Source organism: Protopterus annectens, chromosome 1.part0 (assembly GCF_019279795.1).
Source record: "Protopterus annectens isolate FY-2018-M chromosome 1.part0, PAN1.0, whole genome shotgun sequence".
Classification (NCBI taxonomy): domain Eukaryota; kingdom Metazoa; phylum Chordata; order Ceratodontiformes; family Protopteridae; genus Protopterus; species Protopterus annectens.
In genome coordinates, this window is record NC_056725.1 from 1718473983 (window position 1) to 1718500606 (window position 26624).

General features: G+C 41.2%; 1 protein-coding gene across 1 annotated transcript in view; it reads right to left on the reverse strand.

The window, feature by feature from the left end:
- The window catches only part of ADGB (androglobin), a 4124629-nt gene that overhangs the window by 2624871 nt on the left and 1473134 nt on the right, over positions 1–26624 (reverse strand). Inside the window, exon 11 of the mRNA XM_044074542.1 lies at positions 1930–2104. Coding sequence (XP_043930477.1) covers positions 1930–2104 — 175 coding nt within the window. The remainder of the gene's footprint in view (positions 1–1929; positions 2105–26624) is intronic.

The following is a 26624-nucleotide window of genomic DNA, read 5'->3' on the forward strand; positions in this document are numbered from 1 at the left end:
ACACTACTGTGGCAGAAAGTGCATATATCCGAAGAAAATGTTTGGAAATCACAACACCGACACAGTAAACGCCGAACTGAGCATTTCAGTGAAGTCGAATGCCGAACATTTCAACTTCATTGAAATTCTCTTAGCTGCTAAACCCCAGACCCCCCCCCACTACTTATATATACAAACTCTGAGATCGCACTACACTGAGGAAAGTGTACATTTCCCAATCCCCACTATAGTGCAATCTGCACTACACTGTCACACCTTGCTATAGCGGCTGTTCGCTATTGTAAGGTTCGACAATATACTACTCACACTAATGGGTCTGCTACCTGATTTAAGCACATACTTTGATCACACGCAGTGCGATCGACTATGGGATTGTAAACCACTTGACATACATAGATTTGATGCTGTAACTTTCTTTCTTCCAGCACTTTACAGTTCATGGTCACTTAAGTGAGTTCACCAAGCCCAGGTAAAATAAACTACAGCTACAATACTGGATATTTTCAGGGATAGTTGCTAGAGGTGTACTGTAAAGAAAAGGTTTAGAATGGATATGTTTGCTGATACTTTCACTAGTAAAGCTCCATTTAAACAGAGAATCTCTCTTCACTTATTGTAAGCATCTATTGTGGCAGCTATGGCATAATACATTATACTTATGTAAACTCTAACAGTATCTAACAGTATTTAAGTAAAAAGAACAACCACGACTTGCAGCAAAATAGAGAGATATACACACAGATACAATTAAGAAACTTAATACTCTATGCACTTCTTATGGCAGTTATAGTACAATATGATATACTTATGGAAACATTGTCAGTATTACGTAAAAGGAACAATCAAAGAGAAAAACCTTGTAGAAAAATAAAGATAATTTAAACATATAGAATCAATTAAAAGAGATAACTCAGTCCATAGGATGCTAATAGCATTCCAGTTTGCTTAGAATACTAATGTGACCACCATCACTACAGTCATTAAACAAGTAAAACCTTGTTAAGTTTCTTAAAAGGGCCTCTACATTATAAATGTAAAACCTAGCCTTAGAGATAATTACTAAAACTGCTACATAGTCATTTTAGTAGTATAGTGAGTTATAACATCAGAGTTTCAGAGAGGACTATTAATATGCATGGTAATAGCTGGTATAGAGTCAATATAAACAATTATGTATCTTTACCCCTTATGTCAACAAAAATGTTAAATATGAAAGAACAACAGATGTTAAATGCTATTAATGTTCTAAATCCTGCATTTAGGTAGCATACAACTTAAGGACCATTGAGAAAATAGCAAGGAATACATACATGGAGTGCACCCAGGACCAGCAAAGAGACGAGCAGTATCTGGTTTATTTTTTTTTTAAAATGGCGCCCGATCTTAACTAGGTACCTTAGGGGGAGGGAAGAACAAAGGATTACCTCATTGGTCGGGTGAGATCCTGTTCTTACAGGGAAAGATAAAGCCAGCCAGTCTGTCTGCTTGTGACCAGAAAAAACAATTAACAAAATGGTCTGGGAATATTTATTTTAAATCTCTGAGTTCTGTGTTCATTTTAGGCAGCAAGTGCATTTCTGTAATCTAATCATTCTTTCACAACCTTATAAAGATTACACTGTCTAAAAGGCCTTCATGAAATAAAATGAAAGAAGGAAATGTTATCAAATTAAATGCTTAATCATAACCAGATAAAAGCTTTAATGCTTCTTAATGCAATGATAATGGGATATATACTTACATACATATGTCTTTAAGTACACACAAGTAAACAGTTTGTTTCATACAAATAAAATGCAAGTCACTTATATCCTAAAACAAGAAAAGAAACATAATGTACCACAGTTACATTGTCTACATAAAATAGCAACTGCCAGGAGTGTTGCTATAACATGTTTAATATCAATGCAATTAAAATACATTTTTTACCTTGTGGTTCATCAGTTGGCATTGAGTGCTTTTTCGGACGGATAAGCTTCCATCTTGGAATTGGAGGGGGTTTTGGAGGTGCTATAAGTGGGCAAGACCTAGTCCTAGTTACTAGTACAGGGTGGCTGTATGCATGGGAAAGCCCATAATGTCGTAGCATCTCTGCAGAGTCAGTCTAAGTCAAACAAAAAAATTAATATGTTTAACAGTTATTAAGTATTTTTTAAATGAAATAAACTACTTAGAGCTCTAGCAATATACACATATGAGTAACTGTGGTTGGAAGGTCCCAAATACTGTGGTGCAGATTATGTATATACCACAGAACAACATTTTCTGAATCTCCTCTAGGTGACCAAACACTTGTATGAAAGGAAAGTGCATAATTTCTGCACTGGGTGACCCAGTCAGCTCAGGAATTAAGCATCTGGATAGTGTTGGTGACTGAGTGAAGACTGACCATGGGATTCATTAATGCCTACACTAAGTGTGCATTAAGTATACACCTTTCTGGGTGAAAATGCAACACAAGCATAACTCACACCTTCTTCCTCCTAAGTTTAGTTTTCCTACTGATTTTCTTGCAGTCTTAAATATTGAGGGGGAGATTCATAAAGGTTGCCACAAAGTGTAGAGTACATGTATATTTAGTGCAATTTTTCTAAGTGAAAAGGAAGCACAAAAAATGTGGTAGGGATGTTCCTGAATACAGATCGTGTACACTTAGTGTACACCTTGTGTATGCGTTAATGTATTTGGCCCTATGGACCTGGTGAAAAAGGAAGGGCTGGAGAGGGAGTATGACAGTCCAAAAATGGAAGAACATGAGGTGAATGCTGTAGCAGTAGCACACTGAATGTTTTTTCTCAAAATTATTTGTCTTATAAACGAAAATTAAACCAGGAAACAGGAAGAAATCCATGGAACCAAAGCAAACGATGTCACGGCTGGTAAATCAGCTAAATAACTGTACAGAACTGTATAAGAAATCACAAATGTAAGGAAAACCAGATATGTTTATTTAAATAATGTTATTTAAATAAACATATGTGGTTTGCCTTACATCCATGATTTTGTATACAGTTCTGTACAGTTATTTAGCTGATTTACCAGCCGTGACATCACTTGCTTTGGTTTCATAGATTTCTTTCTGATTATTTGTCTTATCCTGGTGGCTGCCGACTGTTAAGCCATTGTTACAGCCAATTCATTTCCCTATCCACAGGGCAACAGCAATCAGTTTTATGGCCATTAGATAGGCAGCCATGAGAGGTATTTACATCATACCTCTCAACAGTCTAGTTTTTCACAAAATGTCTAGATTTTTGTCTCATATTTTTAGTCTTCTTCTCCTAAAATCTGTGGTTTTCTGGCAAGTCACTGGCTAATCACTGAGGAATGAAATGAGAAAATATTGGCAGACATTTGAGTTTTAGACTTCATATCCTTTAGAAAATTCATTCTAATGGAAAACCTGTAATTCTATCAACTTTCTAAGTCTGTAAGAGCAATATTTAACAAGTGTCCCTATTTTTCGGCCTTTGTTCCACATTATTTGTGGCTTTGTCCAGATTTCTTGCCCAAAGAGGTTGAGAGGTATGATTTACGTTATGACTCTAATCATTGCCCCTCCCTCCAGTGGCTGATATGGGCAACTGCATCTCTACAGGGATAGCTTATGCCCTACCATGTGTGTGTGTGTGTGTGTGTGTGTGTGTGTGTGTGTGTGTGTGTGTGCGTGTGTGTGTGTGTGTGTATTCCCATGTACATGCCTCATGAGGACTACCATCACTGGCTTAGGAGTGTCAAGCCCATGTCCTGTATTCTTATGGGCATTGAGGTTTTATGGGCCTCAACCACATGGCAATAAATTGGATAACTGGGACTACTGAATCCTTCCTTCCAAGAATGGACAAGTCAGTGTAAGCAGCTCACTACCACCCTCCCCTGCTACTTCTTCTATAGACTGAGTTGTCAATCGAACTGACGTCACCTAAGTAACAGTCAATGCTCTACCACGCTATGCCATACAGCTAAGTGCAGCACGTTGAATTCACCATAACTAATGCATGCTTCAAAATGTGCTGTTCTGCACTGCAACTGCATGTATTCCAAGCCAGATCCATTATGATGTCAAATCTTTATGTCAGCCAGGGAGGACTATAAGGCAGAAATGAAGGTGATCTACCGACCCTGTATTTTGCAAATGCAGAATACAAACTATTTCAGTCACCACAATTCTACTGTATATGGAGACTGGACAACTCACCGGATTACCTGCTTGGATCTTTTAGAGTGGTTTCAAAGTAGTATTCCCAATTACACAGACACTAGTTCACTGACAAGAGAAACAGTAATCTTTAAATTTATAAATTTCTTAGTGTAGTAAACACATCAATTACAAGGTTTTGTTTCATTGCACTTAAGTGTAATTCTTCCATAATACAGTATTACCAGAGTTCACTGTTAAAATGGTACTCCACTTTGGTTTATTCAGTGTCCTATTCAAAATATTAATTTATTCACTATAACAAACCTTTTCAAGTGTAAACCTGAATTCTTAAGGGTTGGGCAAAAGATTTAATGAAGATCAGGAAGCTATTTTTTTGCAAGATTTGTTACATTTAGAATGCTTCTAAACAGCTGAATAATATACTGAGCAATACAGACAGGGTCATTTCAGCCATGTGTCATGTATCAGATTTTTGTGGAAGGCACAATCTCAAAACCTAAACTCTCCTACATCAGGATTTCCTCCTATCATTTCTTTCTACCAGCATGTTTTGGTGTTACAGAGTTTAAACATATTACAAAACTACAATGCTACTCATGGTTAATAATCACTTTATGGCTGCAAATTCCTTTCAGTGTGGTCTTTACCAAGCAGCCTCAATGGCTGCAGAGATAATCATGAGAGTAAGTGGTTAAATTTGTTAAGCAAATAATACACCTTCCACAGCATGTTAACACAGTACCAGTTTTCAACAGAGTAAAAGTCACTCAAATAAACAAGGTCTGGAGTGTAAATAAGATAACATTTCATGAAGTATTAAAGTTACAGGGATGAATTGCAGAAAAAGAGAGGTGAAACAAAGAGTGCACATTGAAGAAAAGATATACCATTCATACAGAAATTACTACAAATGAACAAAACTTTATTATGGATTTCGTAAGGGTTTTCACCGACTCTATGTCTGTGGTTAGGCAAGCAGCTCAGTGGGGCCTAAAACAAAAATGTGGTATTATCAATTAATGTTTTGGAAAATTTTCAAAACAGGTGCAATGCTGGCATCCACTATGCAGTACAGATCAGAGCAGCAATGCTTGGTAAAAACAGGAACTCCTCCAAAGGAGCACTGCCACAAAGGTGTTCTATAAGTGCATCCTTTCCTGCTGTCACACCAGTTGGCAGGACCCTTTTAGTGTAAACTTTAATGTTTTGAAGAACCTGCTTACCTGCAGTCTCATGGTAAAGCTAATGTACAGCCCTGACTAAATAGCTAAACTAAGTTTAAATACAGTTATGATGGTCATACCATAATCACTACTGAGTCAGAGTGCAGAACCATACAACAATCTTTACTTCTACTATCTGACAGCAAGCCATTACATTGGAAGACTACCACCTATGGGAAACTCTTGTACAGTTCCTGAGAAAATCTTAACAGACCATATACAACTAAATATCAGTCATTTACTGAAAGGGATCATATGTTTTACGGAATAAATTAGACATGATTTCGCATTTCTGTGTAGCTACAGCTACATCAAATGATAGTTTAAGCTGGATATCTCTGAAGTTGGAAGTTGAGAGCTGTAAATATGTATACAGTTAGTGATTTTTGTGAGATGGGGGAACATAACACCTGTACGGACAACAGGGAGGGAAATAAAATAAGTATTAGAGGAAATAGAAAACAAAGAGAAGAAAGAACTGAACAGAATAGAACACAAAATTGAAAATATGCTTTGCTTCCACAAAGAAGGAGTGGAAAGTACTTGAAATCAAAATCATCAGGCAAGAATAAAGTTGCAGTCAAACATGATACGATATAAAAAAACAAATCCAACAAAAAACAAATCAAAAAAGTTGAAATCCACCTTAGTTATGCACAGTTTGGGGGATGGCAGGTGGGTGCTGCAGCTGAGGCAATGAAGAATTTGAAAATCTGCTGTTACATGTAAGCAGGACTTACCCAACAGTACAATGTTCATTATTTCCACTGTCAGAATGGCATTTTGGGCAGATTCGCAAAGCTTACCCGAGCTGGGAGGTGTAAGGATAAGGATCCAGGAGCATTGGAGAATGGTTCTAGCAAAGCCTGCTCTAGACCTTGAAAAGGAATGTAAGTCTGTAGTGTTTTGTGAAGGTATGAATACAGGACCAGGTTGCTGCCTCTAAAATACTTCTAGAGTTCACTTCTTTCCAAAATGCCATCGAAGAAGATAAGGTCCTAGTAGAGTAAGCCTTAACCTTGCCTAGAAGAGGTTTACCATGCTGGGAGTAAAAGAAAAAAAATAGCAGAGGGCAGCCATTGTGCAGTAGTTTGCTTAAAGACAGGTTGACCTTTCTATGCTACCATGTTGGAGACTAACAGCTGTTCAGCACTCCTAAAGGACTTTGTTCTGTCAAGGTAGTACCTAAGTGCCTATGTGCATCCAAACTAGGTAGAATATCTTCTTTGTTTTTTGGATTAGGAAAGAAATCTGGGAGATTGATGCCTTGATTCAAGGTAAATTCAGAAACACCTTTAGGCATGAATGATGGATTAGTGCATTACACAATTCTGTCCCTGTGAAAAATCAGATAGGTTTGGCCCACGGTGACAGCTTGCAGCTTGGAAGCTCGCCTTGCACATGTTAGAGCAATGAGTAAAACAGTCTTCCAATTAATGGACCATAAATCAGCTGGAGAGGCAGGTACCAAAGGATAAAAGGTCAATTTTTTCAAGAACAAAGTTGAGATTCCAAGGAGGAGGTATTTGCTTTTGAGGGGGTATAATGTGAAATGCTCCTTTCAGAAACAGTTTTGCCACAAAAAGAGATGAAAGAGAGGGATCCATGGGCAGCCAAGCTGAGATGGCCAAAAAATGCACTATGACAGAAGAATATGACAAATCATCATTAAGCAGCTCACGCAAGTATTTCAAAACCAGTGGGGTCAAAACTGCTTGAGGACCTCTACTATTGTCTATGGACCACCTACAAAACCTCTTCAGCTTGTAAATGCAAGATTTTCTAACTGCAGGCTTTCTTCCTCCTTAAATACCTGCTGCATATCCATGTGGAAAAAGTGCCCAAAAGGTATCAAGATACAATCATCCAGGCTGTTAGTTGCAATTGTTCTAAACTGGGGTGTACCATTCGCCCCAATGATGTGTGAGCAGATCCAGTCTGTGATGAAGTTTGTGGTAAATTTCCCTTGGCCAATTCCATTAAAAGCAAGAGACAACTTTGCCTGAGCCAAAAGGGGGTTACCAAAATGATCTTTGGTAATTTTTCTTTTTTCTGAATCTTTAGAATCACTGGAAATGGTGGAAATGCATATAACAATATTCCTGACCATAAGAATGATAGTGTGTCAGTCTTCCAAGCATGGCTGCAAGGATGCCTTGAACAGACATTTTCAGCTGTCTGTTTTGAAAGGAGGTAATGAGATCTATTTGTTCTCCACATCTGGATTAAGTCCTGGAATACCTCTACACAGTGCTTCCATTTGTGGGGGTCTGCCCAGGATCTGCTTAGCGGGTCTGCAACTGTGTTTTACTATGAAGGAATGTATGAGACCTGAAGAGTCAAAGAATGCTGCAGAACCAGCTCTCAGGCCATCATTGCCAACTGCAAAAAGGGTATGATCTTGTACCTCCTTGCTTGTTCAGGTGCCACATCATGGTAGTGTTGTGTCCTACCACTAGAAGGACAGGTAGCTTACATCCTTCTAAGTTGGGAGTTGCAGATTGAAGGCTTAGTGTCTGTTATTCTAAAAGTGTATTAGTTCTGGTTTAAGCACTTGGGCTTCAGACCAGTTATTTTACATTAAGAAGGTGTGGTCTGCACTCTTGTGGGACGAGAGGGTAGATTCTGCCCTTCTGAGCTGGGAGTTTCTGGTTAAAGGCTTATTGTGCCTGCTTATTTGAACTGTTTCCTTCTGAAATTGGTATGCCTTGTTAGGTGTAGCACATACTAAATTCAGACCTGCTGAATCTAGTTTTGTTTGTACAACTTCAGCACTACTCCAGACCATCATTTTTGGAGAAGGTTCCCCTGCACCCTAGTGGCAGGAGTGTGCGGTTAGAACTTGTCTGATTGAAGACTGCTGGAACGAGGCTCAGTTTTTAGCTTTTTATTGTTTAATGGGTTAATTTGTTTAAATCAGTTTGCTCATTTGCTACTGTTATATTAAAAAAAAATACAGTTTATGCATCGCCGCTTACCTATGGTTAAACTATTCCCGGCGCATTAAAGTCTCCTCTTCAAATTTTCCCTTAGAACTAGCCAGTTGTCTTAGTTTTAGCATTCAAATCTGTTTCTTTGAGCTCAGCACTTGTTCAGAACTCGTTGTAAGCACTAAATAAGATACAAATTACTTCAGCACTCAACTTTTCTCACTTGTCTAGAGGAAAACAGTTTTTAGTACTTAATAAATAAGCACCTATCCAGGCATGTCTAAGGGTCAGCTCCCAGTGTTTTCTCCTGTCTACCTGATGAATCTGGACATCTTGGGTCAATGCAGAAATTGCCTCATGTACACAGACAACCCTCTCCTCCTATCACCCAACATTACAAATTGTGAGAGATGCACTTATATAGCCAAACTGGAAGCAAACCTCTCTTCACTCAAGACTGGAATAGATAGTCAAAAGGAGAAGGTAACCACTTGCACCACACCACACTCATCACATAGTCCCTCAAAACCTACACCACCAAAACACACACACAGCAATGCAAAACACACACCTACATTCGTGAAGGCTCTCAATAAAAATCTGCTCAAGCAACAGAGACCTCCAAAGCAGAAATGCAAGCAACCTTCACCCCCCCTAACACAACACAATGACACATAGCCCACAGACTCAGTGTGCCAATCAACCGCAGCCTATAAGGCATAAAAACATACCCGACACTCTAGTCATAGGTGACTCTATAGTCAGGCACACTGATGTTCCTCTCATCAGGCTAAACAAGGAGAAAGTTACTGTCAGCTGCCTGTCAGGTGCCAGGATCCACCACATAACGCACGCACTCAGGTCACTCCACAAGTACAAATATGACTCTGTCATTGTCCATGTTGGTGTGAATGACCTGAGGCGTATCTCCCTGGACTACATGAAAAAAGACATGGAGGAGCTCTCCGATCTTGTAGCCCAGGCAGGTATGACCTTAGCCCTGAGTAGCATCCTGCCATCACCCAGAATGATACCACAGTACCAGGACAAAATGATTGATTTCAACAATTGCCTAAGCTTCTGGTATCATTCTAAGGGGATCTAGTATCTGTTTGCCTGGGATGACATGATCAACAGACCACGATGCTTTGCCAGAGATTGCCTGCATCTGTCGCCCTTGGGATTCTGAATACTGGCTAAGGCTTTTGCCATCCTTATAGTGCCTTTTTTAGGCAAGATTCAAATGACAAATTCACCACCATAACAGGTACTAGCAAGCAAAATTACAACTCAAAGCTAGAAGCCTAAACCTCAAAATGCATTCACTCGAGGCACTCCTTAGAATGGAGAACATCGACATCTGTTCAGTGACAGAGACCTGGTTCAAGGCTCCAGACAGCACCCCTGCATTACCAGGCTATAATTCATACCACACCTTTCGGCCACCTAACCTGGACCGAAACACTAAAGGTGGAAGCATACCCGTATTCATTAAGGTATATCCACACCTCCAGACTAGTTCCTCAGCATAATGCATCCAGGATTATCCAAGTGCAAATAACTCTGGGCAAGACCGCAATCCAAACTGTAACTTGCTACAGATCCTGCACCATGCGCCAGGATTCCCACTCCTCATTTCTTGATACACTGGAAAATATTAGGGTACAACCCAACACACTAATAATGGGCGATTTCAACTACCCCACCATTAACTGGGAAAACTACACATGTACCAACTCTTTTGCTCAACGTTTTCTGGAATTCATAAATTCCAATGCCTAGGATCAACTTATACACACCCCCACCAGGGGCAGCAATATCTTAGACCTGGTCATTACCAACATGGGCGACTGGTGTTCCACACCAGAGGCCAATTCCTCGTTGGTCAGATCCGACCACAAGCTAATCACCCTAGACATCCACATCCCACCCCCACTCCCCATTAGGGAAACCACCATAAAAAAATTCTACAAAGCCAACTTCACGCTTCTTAAGACAGAAGTGACAAACTTCATCACACCCATGCAGACGGACAATAGAGGTATGACTTCTGAATCCTACACAAATGCACTTTATAAGCACTTACATGAGTGCATGGATTGTGCTATACCTAACAGAATCAAGATGGTATCTTCCAAAAAAGGAAGCCAATCTGGTGCTTCCCTGCCATAAACAAACTCTACAATAGAAGAAAGAAACAGTTGCAAAAAAGAGTAAAATCCTATGATTGGAGGAACTCCCTGGTCAGCCTCAGTAAGAAACTGAGATCCCTCATAAATCCTCCAAAGCTAGTTATGAAAACAAAATTGCCACTGCTTCTAAAGACACCCACAAAGCATTCTATAGCTATGTCAAGAATCTCAATGGCAACATTCAGATCTGCTCTGAGATACAGCACAATGGCACTAAATGTACAGAACCAACTGATATTGCCAACATCCTGGCAGATAGGTTCAGTGCCAACTTTACCCCCCCTCTCACCCCCTAAAAGGCCCATCTCTATACCGGAAGAATGCAAAGTTCCTGTAATCACAGCTGCACAGGTAAAAAAACACACTCTCCAAAGCCAAGAACACAGCATCCATGGGACCTGACAACATCCCAGGCTGCGTTCTACATGAACTACAGAATAAACTGGCAACCCACCTAAGCACCATGTTCAATCATAGCCTCACCTCAGGCTTTGTACCCACTGAATGGCACACAGCGACTGTTATCCCACTCCACAAAGGGGGAGCCACCACGGACCCCAGGAACTACCACCCTATTAGCCTAACGAGCCTGATCTGCAAGGGCATGGAATGTATCATCATGGAACTTATAAACAAAGACAATGGTAATCTCCAAACTCTGGACCCCACCCAGTTCGGGTTTGTTAAAGGCAGATCATGTTTCCTAAACCTGATAGACTTCTTTGAAGCAGTCACCAAAGCTGTAGACGAGGGTAAGGACACAGCCTCTCTAGATCTCGCAAAGGCTTTTGACACCATCCCTCACACTGGAATTATAGATAAACTCACTAAACTAGGTATAAATCCCTATGCCACAAGATGGGTTACCAAATGGCTCACTGACAGAACCCACATCGTGGAAGTAGCAGAATCCAAATATGACTTCAGACCAGTGACAAGTGCAGTACCACAGGGTTCAGTCCTAGGTTCTCTCCTGTTTGGTATCTACTTTTCTGAAGTACAGGCTAACACAGAAGGTCTCTGGCTAATGAAGCTCGCAGCTGACTGCAAACTAGGAGCCATAATCGAAACTCCTAACGATGTGGACATCCTACAAAAGGGTCTCACTGAGACAGATGCCTGGTGTCAAAGCCATGGCCTCAAGCTCAATGCCAAAAAGTGCACTGTCATTCCCTTTGGTAAAAACTCTGTACCCATGAGCTACCACATAGGTGGTAGTCTACTTCACACTGAAAGTGTGATAAGAGACCTTGAGACACAGGTGGAGAGTAGTTTCTCCTTTGATAATCACATCGTCACAGTAGTCAGGAAATCCTTCTACGTGGCACACCTCATCACAAAAGGTTTCTCATTCAGGAAAAAAGAGGTCATTGTTCCCCTCTACTCATCACTCATTAGACCCATTATAGAGTACAACACCCCTTTTGGTATGTACCTCACAAGACATCTACAACAACTGGAAAGGCCACAGAAAATACCTCACAAAGAGGATTACCGGCCTCATACAGATGCCCTACGCAGACCGTCTCAAAAAACTCCAGCTTTACTCCGTCGCATATCGCCTACTCAGAGGCGATCTCTGCCTAACATACAAAGCTATGTCAAACCCAGAGCTATTGAACATGCTCCACTTAAAGAAATCCCAATCTCTCAGAGCTACATGCTCTAGGGACTTAAACCTTGTCACCACAATAAACAGAACATGCTGGAGGGATAGATTCCTGTCCCAGAGAATTCCCATACTCTGGAACAAACTACCTAGCTATATCAAACAAAACTCATTAGCACTCTTCAAGAAAAATCTCGATTATTTGATGGGAAATAATAAATTCACCCTGGGGATCACCTCCGTGGCTCTGCTCAACAGGGGCACAGGAAAATAATTTTCTTGGGTGGCGAAAGCCACGCAACCTCTTTGGCTAGGCTTATAGGGCCAATAGCCTAGTACCTACCTATGAACCTATGAACCTATAAAAGGACTAGTGTCCATAAGTGGTAAAGAACTTTTAAGGCATGAATCACTGGCAACATCTCTTTTATGTTTATGTGTTTTGGTGCATCCCAAGGACCCCACAAGTCTTGCATTAGGACTCCCATAGACACTACTCCTCACTAAGACAGTCTGTCTGGACAGAATGGACTGGGGTCTGCTGAGAGAGAGGGAGTCCTTGATTCAGAGAAAGTTGATTCCTCCACCAGTACAATTCCTGTTTCACAAATCCCAATATCAGTACCTAGAAATCCAAGGGATGAAGGTGCTGGATCCAACAATTCTTCAAGTACCACTGAATTTTTTCTCTCGTGTAGTCTGACTAGTGGTATCATGGAGATAAATGATGCCTTGAGGCCTAGAATTTTAAGGAACTCTTTTGCTGAAGCTATGTCTAGAAGAGACAAATCCAAGAAAATGCCCAGATTAGTCAGAACTTTGTCTTCTGGCAGGATGGCCATCCTTTATACCGTGTCTATCCAACACCCCAGGAAAAAAATATATTGAGAGGGTGTGAGAAAGTACTTCTGAAGGTCCAACATGAAGCCCTGGTGGGAAACGAGAGATGTGAGCATGTATATGGACTCCATGCACCTGAATACAGAATCTGCAGAAATAGTTTAATATATGTGTACTAGGCTAACAACTACTGTAGCCATTTTAAGCCTAGCCATGCCTCCCAAATCTTTATAAGTTCTAGTACCCTTCGTAAACCAGCAAATCTTTCTAAATAAGGAAAAATGTAGATTCCTAGAGTTCTGCAATACTCAACCACTGGGACCAGAGACTTTATAAACATTGGAGATGCAGTAGATAGCCCAAAAGTTAACACAGAAAACTAAGAAACGTAAGCCCGACACAGCAAATCCCAAAAATGTCCTGAAATTGGGAGCAGAAGGAATATGATGAAAAGTGTCCTTCAAATCTAGAGCTATCATGAAACAGTAGTCTGGAAGCAATGGTAAAACTGATTGTAAGGTCAACATTTTGAAATCTGTAAAGTTTAGAAAGGACAAATCTAGGACAGATTTCCAGGACTGCTCCTTTTTGATACCAAAAGAATTCTGTGTATCATTGGTATCAGCTCTATGACCCCCTTCTTCTACCATGTGATACAGCACTGGAGGAAACAACTCTGTCTAGCCGGATAGATGTGGGGGAATTCCCTGAAAGGGAAGGATTTTCTAGCCACTGCCAAGTGTAACTTCTCCGAATTATTCTTAGAACTCATTTGTCTATGAATATTTGCAGCCAGGCTGCAAGGTTGAAAGACAACCTGTGTGACAGAGGAAGGGCAAGAGGTAGGGTAGGAGTGTCCTGAGGTATAGTCATCCCTTTGTAGGGGGATGATCCTTTTTCAGATAGGAACACCTCTTGTTCAATTTCAAGGAACTTTCCTCCTGCTATTTCCTTTTGGATCCTTGACTTCTGTGTGGTTGGGATTTTTGTTTGCCTACCTTGTTTAGACAGAACTTGGGTACATGAAACATCCTAAATACCCCATGCAATAATTTGCCTCTGTCATCCAAGAGCCCAGACATAAATTCAGAATTTACAGATGCATTCAAAATGTCAGTTTTATAACCAAGCATACAGTCTTAAAACAACAGAATAAGCCACATTTCCACAGAATGCATCTGCACATTCAAGCACACTTCTCAGAGAATGTTTTGAGACCAGAGTCAGAGACAATTTAACACATATAAGGATACAGCAAAATCATGCAAACAGTAAACACCGTATAAAATAAATGTCCACATATAGCCTTGATAATTTAACATTCTAAAGACTAAGTAACTAGAAAGAGACATCCTTTTGACCTGAAGATTTAACCATTTTCTCTCTTTATAATGGGCACTGGATTAGATGAAATCAAGAACTTTTAATATAAGAAGGTAGCTGGAGAGACCACACCTGGGTCAACAGTCAAATGAGAAAAGAAACCTGACATCAGAGGATACCCTATATTTCCCCCAAGCTTTTTTTGGGACTGCTGTAATAGATACTGGTACCCTATAGGTAGCTTTATAAAAATCTTCCAAGGCTGGTGGGGGGATTAGAGACAGAACTGGGCATCTCATCCTTAAGGTTGTATATCCTGTCTAGCTCTGGGATAGTTCCTGACTGCTCCCATGGAAAAACATTTCTAAATATAGCAATCATCTGAGAAAAAGTGAACACTTGTTTGGACTTAAGCTCAGATTCGCCTTCTGAAGAATTAGAGTGACTGGACTTTGTGTCAGCTATGAAATCACCATTGCCTTCATCAAATCATTCCCTGGAATAACAGAAAGGTCTCTAGCCAAACTAGTACTACAGTCACAGATGGGAACACAACCACCACAATTAGGTTATCTGCAGAACATTTTTAGCTGAGGAAACCACATCAGCCTTATAAACCATTATAATCTGATTATCAGCTGTACGATGAAGCTTCTGTTTCTTTTTCTTGTGAGCTTCACTAATTGATAAAATATATGGACAGAGTATTACGTCTGGCAAGGGGTCTCATAAACCGGACTGCTCTTGGACTTAAAGCTTGGGGGTTTCCCATACCTGTGCCAAGTACTGGAAAAGCCCAAGAGGATGTGCCTAATCCATGGTCCCACAGTGGCCAGCAAAGCTATACTACAGGGAGATGGGGCAAAAGTTAAGTGGTCTGCAGGCTGAGCAGTTGCCAAGACAGAATCATCAACTGTAGGCTGAGGCAGACCTTTATTTTATTTATTTTGTTAGGTGCAACTGGATTTTACTGGGAGAAGGGGTACCAGAGATAGGAATGTCAAGTCAAGGAAGGAGACAACACCAGCCAAAATAAGAAATAAACTGACAATACTGTTTAATGTATCACAATGTGTACTTAACATTTCTAGCAATAAGTATGTCCCCACATAATTAAACTCTGCCAAACGGTGCTATTGTCACAAAAAGCAGTTTAACATGAATTCAGAATTCTTTTACAACTGACAGAATTTAAAGAATTTCTAGCACACAAGTCCAGACACCAGAGCAACCACTGCGCCAAACCACTGTTAACATTTAGTTCCTTCACTTAAACTGTAATAAAATAATGTTTAATAGCAATTTAAACTACAATTTCTTGTCAGAGAGTAAAATATCCACAGTACATTCCAATAATTTAATCAAGGCAAAACCCCACTCCAATGTTACAAGCACATGCAGCAAAGTCATAAATACAGTAAATAAAGTATAAATGCTGAAAAATCCAAGTTCTGCAATATTTTCCTGCCAAAAGATGAAAATAAAGCAGAATAACAAAAGTAAAGTCAGGTCTCTAGTATCTAACGGCACACATACACACTGATCTTCTGGAACAATTACTGAAAGTAAAAAATAGAAGCCAAATAAATACTGCTATAAGCAGAAATTCCCAGAGGAATTACTGTAAATAGTGATGGAAATAAAATATTAAAATAACTATTTTTAAATAAACATAATAGAAAGAGAGCAATACATCTAATAATAAACTGACTGAAAGGGGTTCACAAATAAAGCTTATCTGACCAGAAAGGTGGAAAAATCAGCAATGAATCCTATGAAGAGTCAGGGAACTTTCTTCTTTGGGTGGCAGAAAAAGACTGAACACTCATTTCCTGTGACTGCCATTTGTCCCTCTCAGGATATGCTCAGGCAGTCAGCTGTTGCAAATAAACTGAGGTTGGTAGACAGAGACTATAAGGCTAAATGGAAGGAAATGATAAAGGAAAAAAAAAGGAGAGAGACTGGATAAATACTGAAGAGATAATAGAAACTTTATGTAGAAACCCCAAGAAAGAATTTGAGGCTGACATGGACAAAAGAAGTACAAAAACTGTTTAATGCACAGTGGCAAAATCCTGAGTGGAATATAGGGATAGGCTGAGGGTCTATGTTATCTAATCAACTGCTTAACTTGTCAAACGCCTAAATGTTGACAGCTAAGGGTAGAAAACTTACAATCTCGAACGGCCAGGTAAGCAAATTCTTTCATCGGGAAAGCCTAACCTGGACCTACAAAATTAATCTAGCTTACATTGCTTTGTAAAAGTATGCAAAAGAACAAGCATGTGGAGAAGATAATTGGTTCAACCAAAAACTGAACAAGAATAAACCCAAAACAAAAGAGGATGAACCAAACCACAGCAGGCAGATAAAAAAGAATTCTGTTTAATGGTAAGCGCTTTCGCAGCACATCAAGTTGCTTCATCAGACACACAAGAAATGCAATGCCTTACTTTTGAACTAAAAACAACCAATAAAATAATTTGTTCAATTACATGGAGTAATAAATGCAATCCTTGTTTAAAGACATATACAAAAGCATATCTATAATCAGTTTAAAGTGGTTCTATAATCACACGCACAAACTTTGAGATTTGATTTATACACAAACACAAAGACACACCTGGGGAAGCCTGGCACAGGTTTACTACCTATGCCTCCTTCTGCCCAGACTATAAGGTAGTACCAGCTGCCACCAGCCTCTACTTATCAACTACTTTTAAGGCCCTTACCAAAGGGTGCCCAATTTTACTGTGTAATAGGTTCATAGGTAGGTACTAGGCTATCTGCCCAAAGGCATTTATAAGCCTAGCCAAAATGTGATGGCTTTTGCTTGTCCAGCAGAGCCACTCAAGTGATCCCCGGGGTAAACTTTCTGTTTCCCATCCACTCGTCAAGGTTTTTCTTGAAGAGTGTTAGTGAGGAGCTCTGCCTAATGTAGACTGAAATCTTGTTCCAAAGCATGGGAAGTCTCTGGGACAGGAATCTATCCCTCCAGCATGTCCTATTTATTGTTGTGGTGAGGTTTAGATCCCTAGAGCATGTGGCTCGAGGGGATAAGGTTTTCTTTAGGTGGAGCATGTCCAGCAATTCTGGGTTGGACATGGCCTTGTATGTCTGGCAGAGATCAACTCTGAGTAGGCAGTATGCAACCAAGTACAGCTGGAGTTTCTTCAGTCAAGCTGCATAGGGCATCTGTTTGAGGCCAGTGATCCTCTTGGTGAACTACTTCTGTGGTCTTTCCAGCTGTTGCCAGTGTCTTGTAAGGTACATCCCAAATGGGGCATTGTACTCTATGATGGGTCTGATGAGTAATGAGTAGAGGGGCCCAATTACCTCTTTTGATCTGGATGCGAACCCTTTTGTGATAAGGTGGGCCATGTAGAAGGATTTTCTAACCACTTTGGCAATGCGATTATCAAAGGAGAGATTACTATCTACTTGGGTCCCCAGATCCCTTATTACTTCTCCTGTATTTAGGGGACTACCATCTATGTAGTAGTTTGTGGGTACTTTGTTTTTTCCAAAGGGGATGACTATGCACTGCTTGGTATTTAGCTTGAGGCCATGATTTTGACACCAGGTATCCATCTCAGTGAGACCCTTTTGGAGGATGTCTGTGTCAGCCAGAGAGTAAATTATACCCCTAGGTTGCAGTCGTCTGCGAACTTGGTCAGCTATAGTCCTCCTGTGCTTGCCGGTATCTCTGAGAAGTATATGCCAAACAGGAGGGGTCCTAGGACTGAGCTCTGGAGAACACCACTTGTAACCGGTTTAGAGTCAGACCTAGCTCCCACAACTCTTACCATGTGGGCTCTGTCCGTGAGCCAGTTGGCAACCCATCTTGTAACGTAGGCATTTATGTTCAGGCTGCTGAGCTTGTCTATAATACCAGAATGGGAAATGGTGTTGAAGGCCTTTGCGAGGTCTAGGTAGGCTGTGTGTACCACCTTTCCCCTTGTCTATAGCCTAGGTAACTGTCTCAAAGAAGTCCACCAGGTTTAGGAGGCATGATCTGCCCTTAACAAAGGCGAACTGGGTAGGGTCCAGTGTCTAGAGGTTCCCAATGTCTCTGTTATTGAGTTCCATGATGATGTGCTTCATAGCCTTGCAGACCAAGCTAGTCAGGCTTATAGGGCGATAGTTCCTGGGGTCTGTTGTGGCTCCAGCTTTGTGGAATGGAATAACCGTTGCTGTGCACCACTCTATGGGTACGTAACCTGTGGAGAGGCTGAGTTTGAACAATGTGTTTAGGTCAGGGGTTAGTTCGTCTTTGAGCTCGTGTAAATGTAGCCTGGGTCACCGTCCGGTCCCATTGATGCTGTGTTTTTGGCTTTGGAGAGGGCTGTTTTAACCTGAGTGTCTACATTCTTCTGGTATGGTTATGGGCCCTTTTGGGGGTGAGAGGGGGGTGAAGTTTGCACTGAACCTGTCTGCCAGGATGTTGGCGATATCAGTCGGTACAGTGTATTTTGTGCCATTCTGCACTAAATCTGAGCAGATCTGGGCATTGCTGCTTAGATTCTTGACATAGCTAAAGAATGCCTTGTGGTTATCTTTGGAGTCCTTGGCAATTTTTCTTTCGAAGCTCGTCTTGGATGATTTTATGAGGGATCATAGTTTCTTACTGATACTGATCAGGGATATCTTCCCTTCTTGGGATTTTACTCTTTTCTGTACTAGTTTCCTCCTTCTATTGTATAACTTGTTTATGGAAGGAGTCCACCAGACTTATTTCCTTTTCTTGAAGGAGTGAGTCTAGGTTTTGCTTGGGAAAGCACTATCCATGCATTCTTGTAGGTGCCCGTAGAATGCATTAGTAAAGGATTTTGCAGCTTGAACAGCGTTATCCTTTAGCATGGGGGCTTTGAAACTTTTCACCTCGGTCTTAAGTAATGTGAAGTTTCCTTATCTGGGGGTGGGGGCAGAATGTGGATATCCAAAATGATTTGTTTATGGTCAAATCTAACCAGCGAGGGGTTGACCTCCAGTGTGGAGCACCGGCCGCCCATTTAGTGATGACCAAGTCCAATGTGTTGTCACCTCTGGTGGGTGTGCTAACCAGTTGATCCAGGGTGTTTGAGTTTATAAATTCTTGGAAATGTTGGGCAAGGGAGTTAGTACTTGAGTAGTTCTCCCAGTTAATGTTTGGGTAATTGAAATCACCCAATATTACGGTGTTTGGTAGGACCTTTATATTTCTCAGTGTTTCCAGAAATGCGGAATGGGGTCCTGGGACATGGTGGGTGATCTGTAGCAAGCTACAATTTGAATTGCAGTTTTTCCCATTGTTAGTTGCACGTGGATGATCTCTGAAACATCGTGCTGTGCCACTAACTTGGAGGTGTGGGTATCCTTGATGAATATGGATACGCCCCCGCCTTTTGTATTTCGGTTTGGGTTCTGTGGCCAAAATGTATGGTATGAGTTGTAGCCTGGTAGTGCTGGGGTGCTCTCTGGAGCCTTAAACCAGGTTTCTGTTACTGCACATAAATCGATTTTCTCCATACTGAGGAGTGCCTCAAGTGCGTGCATTTTGAGGTTTAGACTTCTGGCACTGAGTAGCATCACACTCAGTTTTTTGTTACTTGTACTATTTATGGCGGTGGGTTTGTCGTTTGAGCCTTGCCTAAAAAAGGCACTATGGGGGTGGCATGAGCCTTGGCCAGTATTTGAAAGCCTAAGGGTGACAGGTGCAAGCTGTCTCAAGCGAAGCAGCGTGGCTTGTCGAGCATGTCAACCCAGGCAGACAGACACTGGATCCCATTTGAATGACGCTAGAAACTTAGCCAATTGTTGAAATTGATAATTTTTTTCTTTATACCGTGGTATCATTCTTGGCGAGGGCAGGATGCTACTCAGGGTCAGGGTCATACTGGCTTGGGCTACATGATCAGAGAGCTCTTCCATGTCTCTTTTCATGTAGTCCAGGGAGGTACTGCTCAGGTCATTCACACCAACATGGACAATGACAGAGTCGTATTTGTACTTGTTCAAAAGTGACCTGAGTGCTTGTGTTATGTGGTGGATCCTGGCAATTGACAGGCAGCTAACAGTAACCTTCTCCTTATTCAGCCTAGTGAGTGGGACATTGGTGTGCCCGACTATAGAGTCACCTATAACTAGTATGTTGGGTATATTATTTTGCCTTAATGGCTGTGATTGCATGGCACACTGGTTTTGTGAAGTATGTGTTTCATGATTTGTGTCGAGGGGTGGAGGTTGCTTGGATGTCTGCTTTGGAGGTCTCTGTTGCTTTTGCAGATTTTCATTTAGAGCCTTCGAGTATGTTTTCATGTATTTATGTGTGTTTTTTGCCGGTGCTGGTTTAATGGGTCTATGTGAGACTGGTGGTGTGATGCAAGTATTTCCCTTCTCCTCTTGACTGTCTGATCCAGCCTTGGGTTGAGAGAGCTTAGCCTCCAGTTTGGCTGTATAATTGTATCTCTCACATGTATTAGTGTTTGGTGGTATGAGGAGAGCGTTGTCTGTGTACATGAGGCAGTTGTTCACCAGCTGGACTGGAGAGTACGCCTGAAACTGCCCTTTGGACATGCCTGGATAGGTACAGTGAACTGTTTTACTGAATGGCTGGTAAGGTCGAATAGAGAGCCTTGTCCTTCTATACAGTATAGGAGGGTCTAGTGCTAGGGTTTATAAGTGCTTCCTATGAGTTTTAAGCAAGTGCCGGGCTGAAAAATGAATGGCTTGAGTGCTTAAGTTGAAAGTTTGTCTAGTTCCAAGGGAAAAATTGAAGAGGAGACTTTATGGAGCCAGGAATAGTTATACCCTACCTAACCGGCGCTGTCTGGCACGCAAAACTGGGCAAATGCAGTATTTATAGCAGGGAAATGAAAGAGATAGAAATTAGCCCAAAACGGCCAATAAACTACTAATATCTAGGCTGGAACCACTCCTCCAGGGATAGATAGACTGCTCAAAGCTCCCCTCTCTCACAGGTTAACAGAGAAACTTCCTTCTATCCAAGTAAGGTATGGGGAAACAGAGAGATTTGTAACACAGCCCTGAATTCAGCACTTAACCTGAAAACTGGACTATACTAGCTTAGAAAGGTGGGAAACAAGTATACATACATATATATATATATATATATATATATATATATATATATATATATATATTTTTTTTTTTCAGAAAATAAAGCAGATACAATAAAAAACACTTTAAATGCACAGAAAAGGATACTTATTGTTATTTATCTCAGATCAGAGTTGTAGTCAATGCCCCTAGTAATAAAGTAGGAAGAAATACAAATACAGTAAAAGCTGATGAATAAAGTGCATTTTTTATATAAATATAAAACAATAGAAAATGAACAAACTGATTTAAGCACGTTACCCAATTAATCCAAATGGTAAGTATGACCAAGACTTTTAAGAGTGGCCTGTACAGTGTCACCAAATACATATGCAAGTACCCTAAGAGCTTAAATATCTCTAAACAAACCAGCCACAATGAAAAGGTTTAAATATATTTAATAATAAATAATAAAAGAACAAGACAATACTCAATAACTCAACACAGTGCCTACAGAGTTCAGAATCACAGGAAATATTTTAAAACAATATTGCAGGACAGTCTCCAATAAAGAAAACAGAATACAGAAAACATCTAAACTAATCTTTACTATATTCCTATCTACAATGGATATAGAAACACCCCTGTTAAAATGTCAGGTTTTTGTGATATAAAAACATGAGACCACAATAAATAATTTCAAAACTTTTCCTGCCTTTAATGTGACCTATAACCTCTACAATTCAATTGAAAAGCATACAAATCTGTTAGGGGAAAAATATAAAAAATAAAAAACGTACAATAAGCTGGTTGCATGAGTGTGCACACCCTTAAACTAATACTTTATTGAAGCACCTTTTGATTTAATTACAGCATTCAGTCTTCTTGGGTAAGAGTCTATCAGCATGGCACATCTTGACTTGGCAATATTTGCCAACTCTTCCTTGCAAAAGCACTCCACATCTGCCAGATTGCAAGGGCATGTCTTGTGCACAGCCCTCTTCAGGTCACCCCATAGATTTTCTGTTGAATTTAGGTTTGGGCTCTGGCTGGGCCATCCCAAAACTTTAATTTTCTTCTGGTGAAGCCATTATTTTCATGATTTGGATGTACGCTTGGGGTCATTGTCATGCTGAAAGGGGAAATTCGTCTTCATCTTCAGCTTTCTAACAAATGCTTGAAGGTTTTGGGCCAAAAGTGGCTGGTATTTGGAACTGTTCATAATTCCCTCCACCTTGACTAAAGCCCCAGTTCCAGCTGAAGAAAAGCAACCCCAAAGCATGATATTGCCACCACCATGCTTCACCGTGGGTATGGTGTTCTTTTGGTGATGCAAAGTGTTGTTTTTGCGCCAAACATACCTTTTGGAATTGTGTCCAAAAAGTTCAGTCTTGCTCTCATCAGACCATAACACATTTTTCCACATGCTTTTGGGAGACTTGATGTATTGTTTTGCAAATTTTAGCTGGGCCTGGATGTTTTTCTTATGCAAGAAAAGGCTTACGTCTTGCAGCCCTACCCCATAGGCCAGACATATGGAGAATAAGGGAGATTGTTGCCACATGTAGTACACAACCAGTACTTGCCAGAAATTCCTGCACCTCCTTCAGTGTTGCTGTAGGTCTCTTGGCAGCTTCCCTGACCATTTTTTGTTGTCTTTTCATCAATTGTGGAGCAACATCTATTTCTTTGCAATGTCACTGTTGTCCCATATTTTCTCCACTTTTTGATGACTGTCTTCACTGTGTTCCATGGTTTATCTAATGCTGTGGAAATTTTTTTGTACCCTTCTCTTTTCAACATTGAGATCCCTTTGTTGCTTTGTAAGCTCTCTGCGAACCATGGCTTTTGCTGTAGCAGGCAACTGAGTAAATCTCAGGAAAATCCTACTAGGACAGCTGAACTTTATTTGCAGTTAATCACAGTCTCTTTAATTGATGGCAGGTGTGTACCTAAGAAGACTGAATGTTGTAATTAAAGCAAAAGGTGCTTCAACAAAGTATTAGTTTAAGGATATGCACACGTATGCAACCAGCTTATTGTACATTTTTTATTTTTTATATTTTCCCCTAACAGATTTGTTTGTTTTTCAATTGAATTGTACAGGTTATAGGTGACATTAAATGTGGCAAAAGTTTTGAAATGATTTACTATGGTCTCCTTTTTTATATCACAAACACCTGGCATTTTAACAAGGGTGTGTACACTTTTATATCCACTGTATATCTAAGAGAAATTACTGTACTTTAGACTTACTTACAGAGCAACACACAGGTAGAAGTGCTGAGTGAATGTTTCTAGGTCCAAGACAAGATATAAAATGCACAGACTCACTCTATGAGATAGTTCTTAAATTACTATCAAACATTTCTGCTGGAATATCTCAGATGACATCATTCTTTGTCACATCTGTGTCAAAAATACTTATTTTTCAGAAGTTTTCTTGGAACTGAATGTCATAAAACAGCCAAACACCTTCACATTTGACACCTGTAATTATTGCTGTTTCCAGACAATAGAAAACTCTTTATCTCTAGACATCCTGTCTCTTTGCTGTATTAACTAATTTTATAGCACACCGTAAAGCTCTTTACTTTTCAACTTATTTTCTTAGAGTTTTGCAAGTTAACTCTGTATGTTCCAACTTCTACCATGAAAACATACATTTGCATAGGCATATAGTCCATATACATTTCTGCTCTTCTCCAGCAGGGTACACTGTGGTTACATTCTTGAAGCTCAGCACATAACATACAGTTTAACACCCACTTCTGCACCAGTAGTTTAATACACACATAACATATAGTTTTCTTACATTTGTAGGACAAGGATACAAATCATATTACTATTCACAAATGGCACAGAATTATTTATAAAATTCCAGCTAGCTAGGTTGGCAGCCTTCACAATTCTCCCTCCCCTGAAAATTAGAAGTTATGTACTTACCATAACGTTCCATCTGAGTAGGTGGATTCATTTGTCTGCAACCTGTGGGTATGGATCTGATATCGGATCCGAACCAGCATGGTTTATCCAGCTATGGATCCGAGCTCCTAGCTCGTCCCATCACCCATAATGCCCTGCTCTCCCTACATGACCTCAGATCGAGTTTGCCCTGCACCAACTACCCTAACCAAAGGGTAACACACCCTATGCAGGAAACTGACAAGGCCAGGGGGATAGGAGGGCAGGATGGTTGCAGACAAATGAATCCACCTACTCAGATGGAACATTATGGTAAATACATAACTTCTAAATCTGAAGTAGGAGAATTCATTTGTCAGCAACCTGTGGGACAGAGTCCCCAGCTACCTGAATCTTGGGTGGCCATCATGGAAGGATATTCCAGAGCACCGCGGAGCCAAAGGATGCTCTACCTCTAGAAGTGACGTCCAGCTTGTAATGAGTAATAAAGGTATGAGATGAAGCCCAAGTGGCTGCTGAACAAATGTCATCCAGAGGAACCCTAGACTTAAAGGCCGCTAAAGTAGAGACAGACCGGGTCGAATGAGCATGGACTCCCTCCGGTGCGGGCCTCCCAGAGGCTTGGTACGCCAACAGAATACACTGAGAAATCCAGCGTGACAAAGAAACTTTGGAAATTGGTTTACTCAGGTTGAATTTGGCAAATAAATGAACAACTGGTCTGATTGCCTATGACCAGCTGTCCTATGAAGGTAAAAACGAAGCTGCCTGTGAACATCCAAGGAATGCAGCTTGTATTCGCCTTTGTTTTGATACTTAGGGAAGAAAACAGGGAGGTTGATGGACTGATTAATGTTAGCTTCTGAAGCTACTTTAGGAAGAAAGGAGGGATTGATCCTTAGGTACACCCGGTCCGGATGAAAAATCAAATAAGGCGGTTTCATGGACAGGGCTTGAAGCTCTGAAACTCTCTTAGCCGAAGTAATGGCTACCAAAAAAGCAGTCTTAAAGGAGAAGTATTTAAGATCGACTGTGGCCGCAGGTTCAAAGGGGGGAGCGGTCAAGGCCTGAAGTACCAAGGAAAGATCCCACGGGGGAACCGTTTCTTTGACAGGGGGTCTGAGCAAAAAGGTGCCTTTTAGGAAGGTTTTGCATAACTTAGCCGACATAAGAGACCCTGAAGTCCAACATGGTAATAAGATATGGCCTCCAGCTGAACTTTGACCGTGGAACTACTGGCTCCATCATTAAAGAGAGTAGTAAGGAAATCTAGAACCAAAGGAAGGGGAACCGTGAAAGGATCTAGGTTTTGCCGCTCTGCCCAAATGGAGAAACGCTTCCATTTACTGCGGTAAATTTTTCTGGTAGAGGGCTTGTGGGCCGCTACCAGAATGGCCTTAACTGGGGACAAGATACCGGGAGTCCTGATTAGGAGTGGAACTGGAGCAGCCAAGCAGTCAACTTCAGGTTGTCCAGGTTCGGAGTTGGCAGGTTCGATGGGTGTGATATCAGATCCGGAATGGGATCTAGAATCCAAGATGGATTCACTGAATGAGACCTTAGGTAAGGGAACCAGATCTGTCGAGGCCAGAATGGGGCAATGAGGATCATTCTGCACCCCAACCAAGAGGCTTTCTGAAGTACTTGTAGCATCAGAGGTAGAGGGGGGTATGCGTAAAGAAGACCGGGAGGCCAAGCATGCACCAGAGCGTCTCTCGGAGAATCCCCTGGAGGGGGGATTAGAGCGAAAAAACTGTCGCACTTGGCATTTAAAGAAGAAGCAAAGAGATTGCAGCAGGGAGTCCCCCACTATGCGAAGATACGTTTCGCTACATGAGAATTGAGAGACCGCTCATACGGGGAGAGAATGGTGCGACTGAGCTTGTCCGCTAGGATGTTGGTCCGACCCGGAATATGCGTTGCGATGAGAAAGTGGTTGGTGGAGATCGCCCATTCCCACACTCTCATGGCTTCTTGACATAATGGGTAAGACCTGGTTCCCCCCTGTTTGTTGATGTACCAGAACACCGACATGTTGTCTGATTGAATCGCAATTGTTCCCAGGGGAAGGAGGGCCTGAAGTGCTTGCAACGCCAAGAGCACCGCCCTCATTTCCAGAACATTGATATGCAGGGAGGTCTCTGAATCGCTCCACGTGCCTTGGACCATCCGGCCCGCAAATTGCCCTCCCCCACCCAAGGCGGGAAGCGTCCGTGGTCACCATGGTGAGAGGGGGAGGTGCACAAAAGGGGCGGCCCCTGTGGAGGTCCGGAGAATGGAGCCACCACAAGAGAGACCGCTTGCAAGCCTTGCTGATTGCAATGGGATGATACAGGGGGAGGGAGAGAAATGACCATTGCACCTGAAGTGTCCATTGAAGCA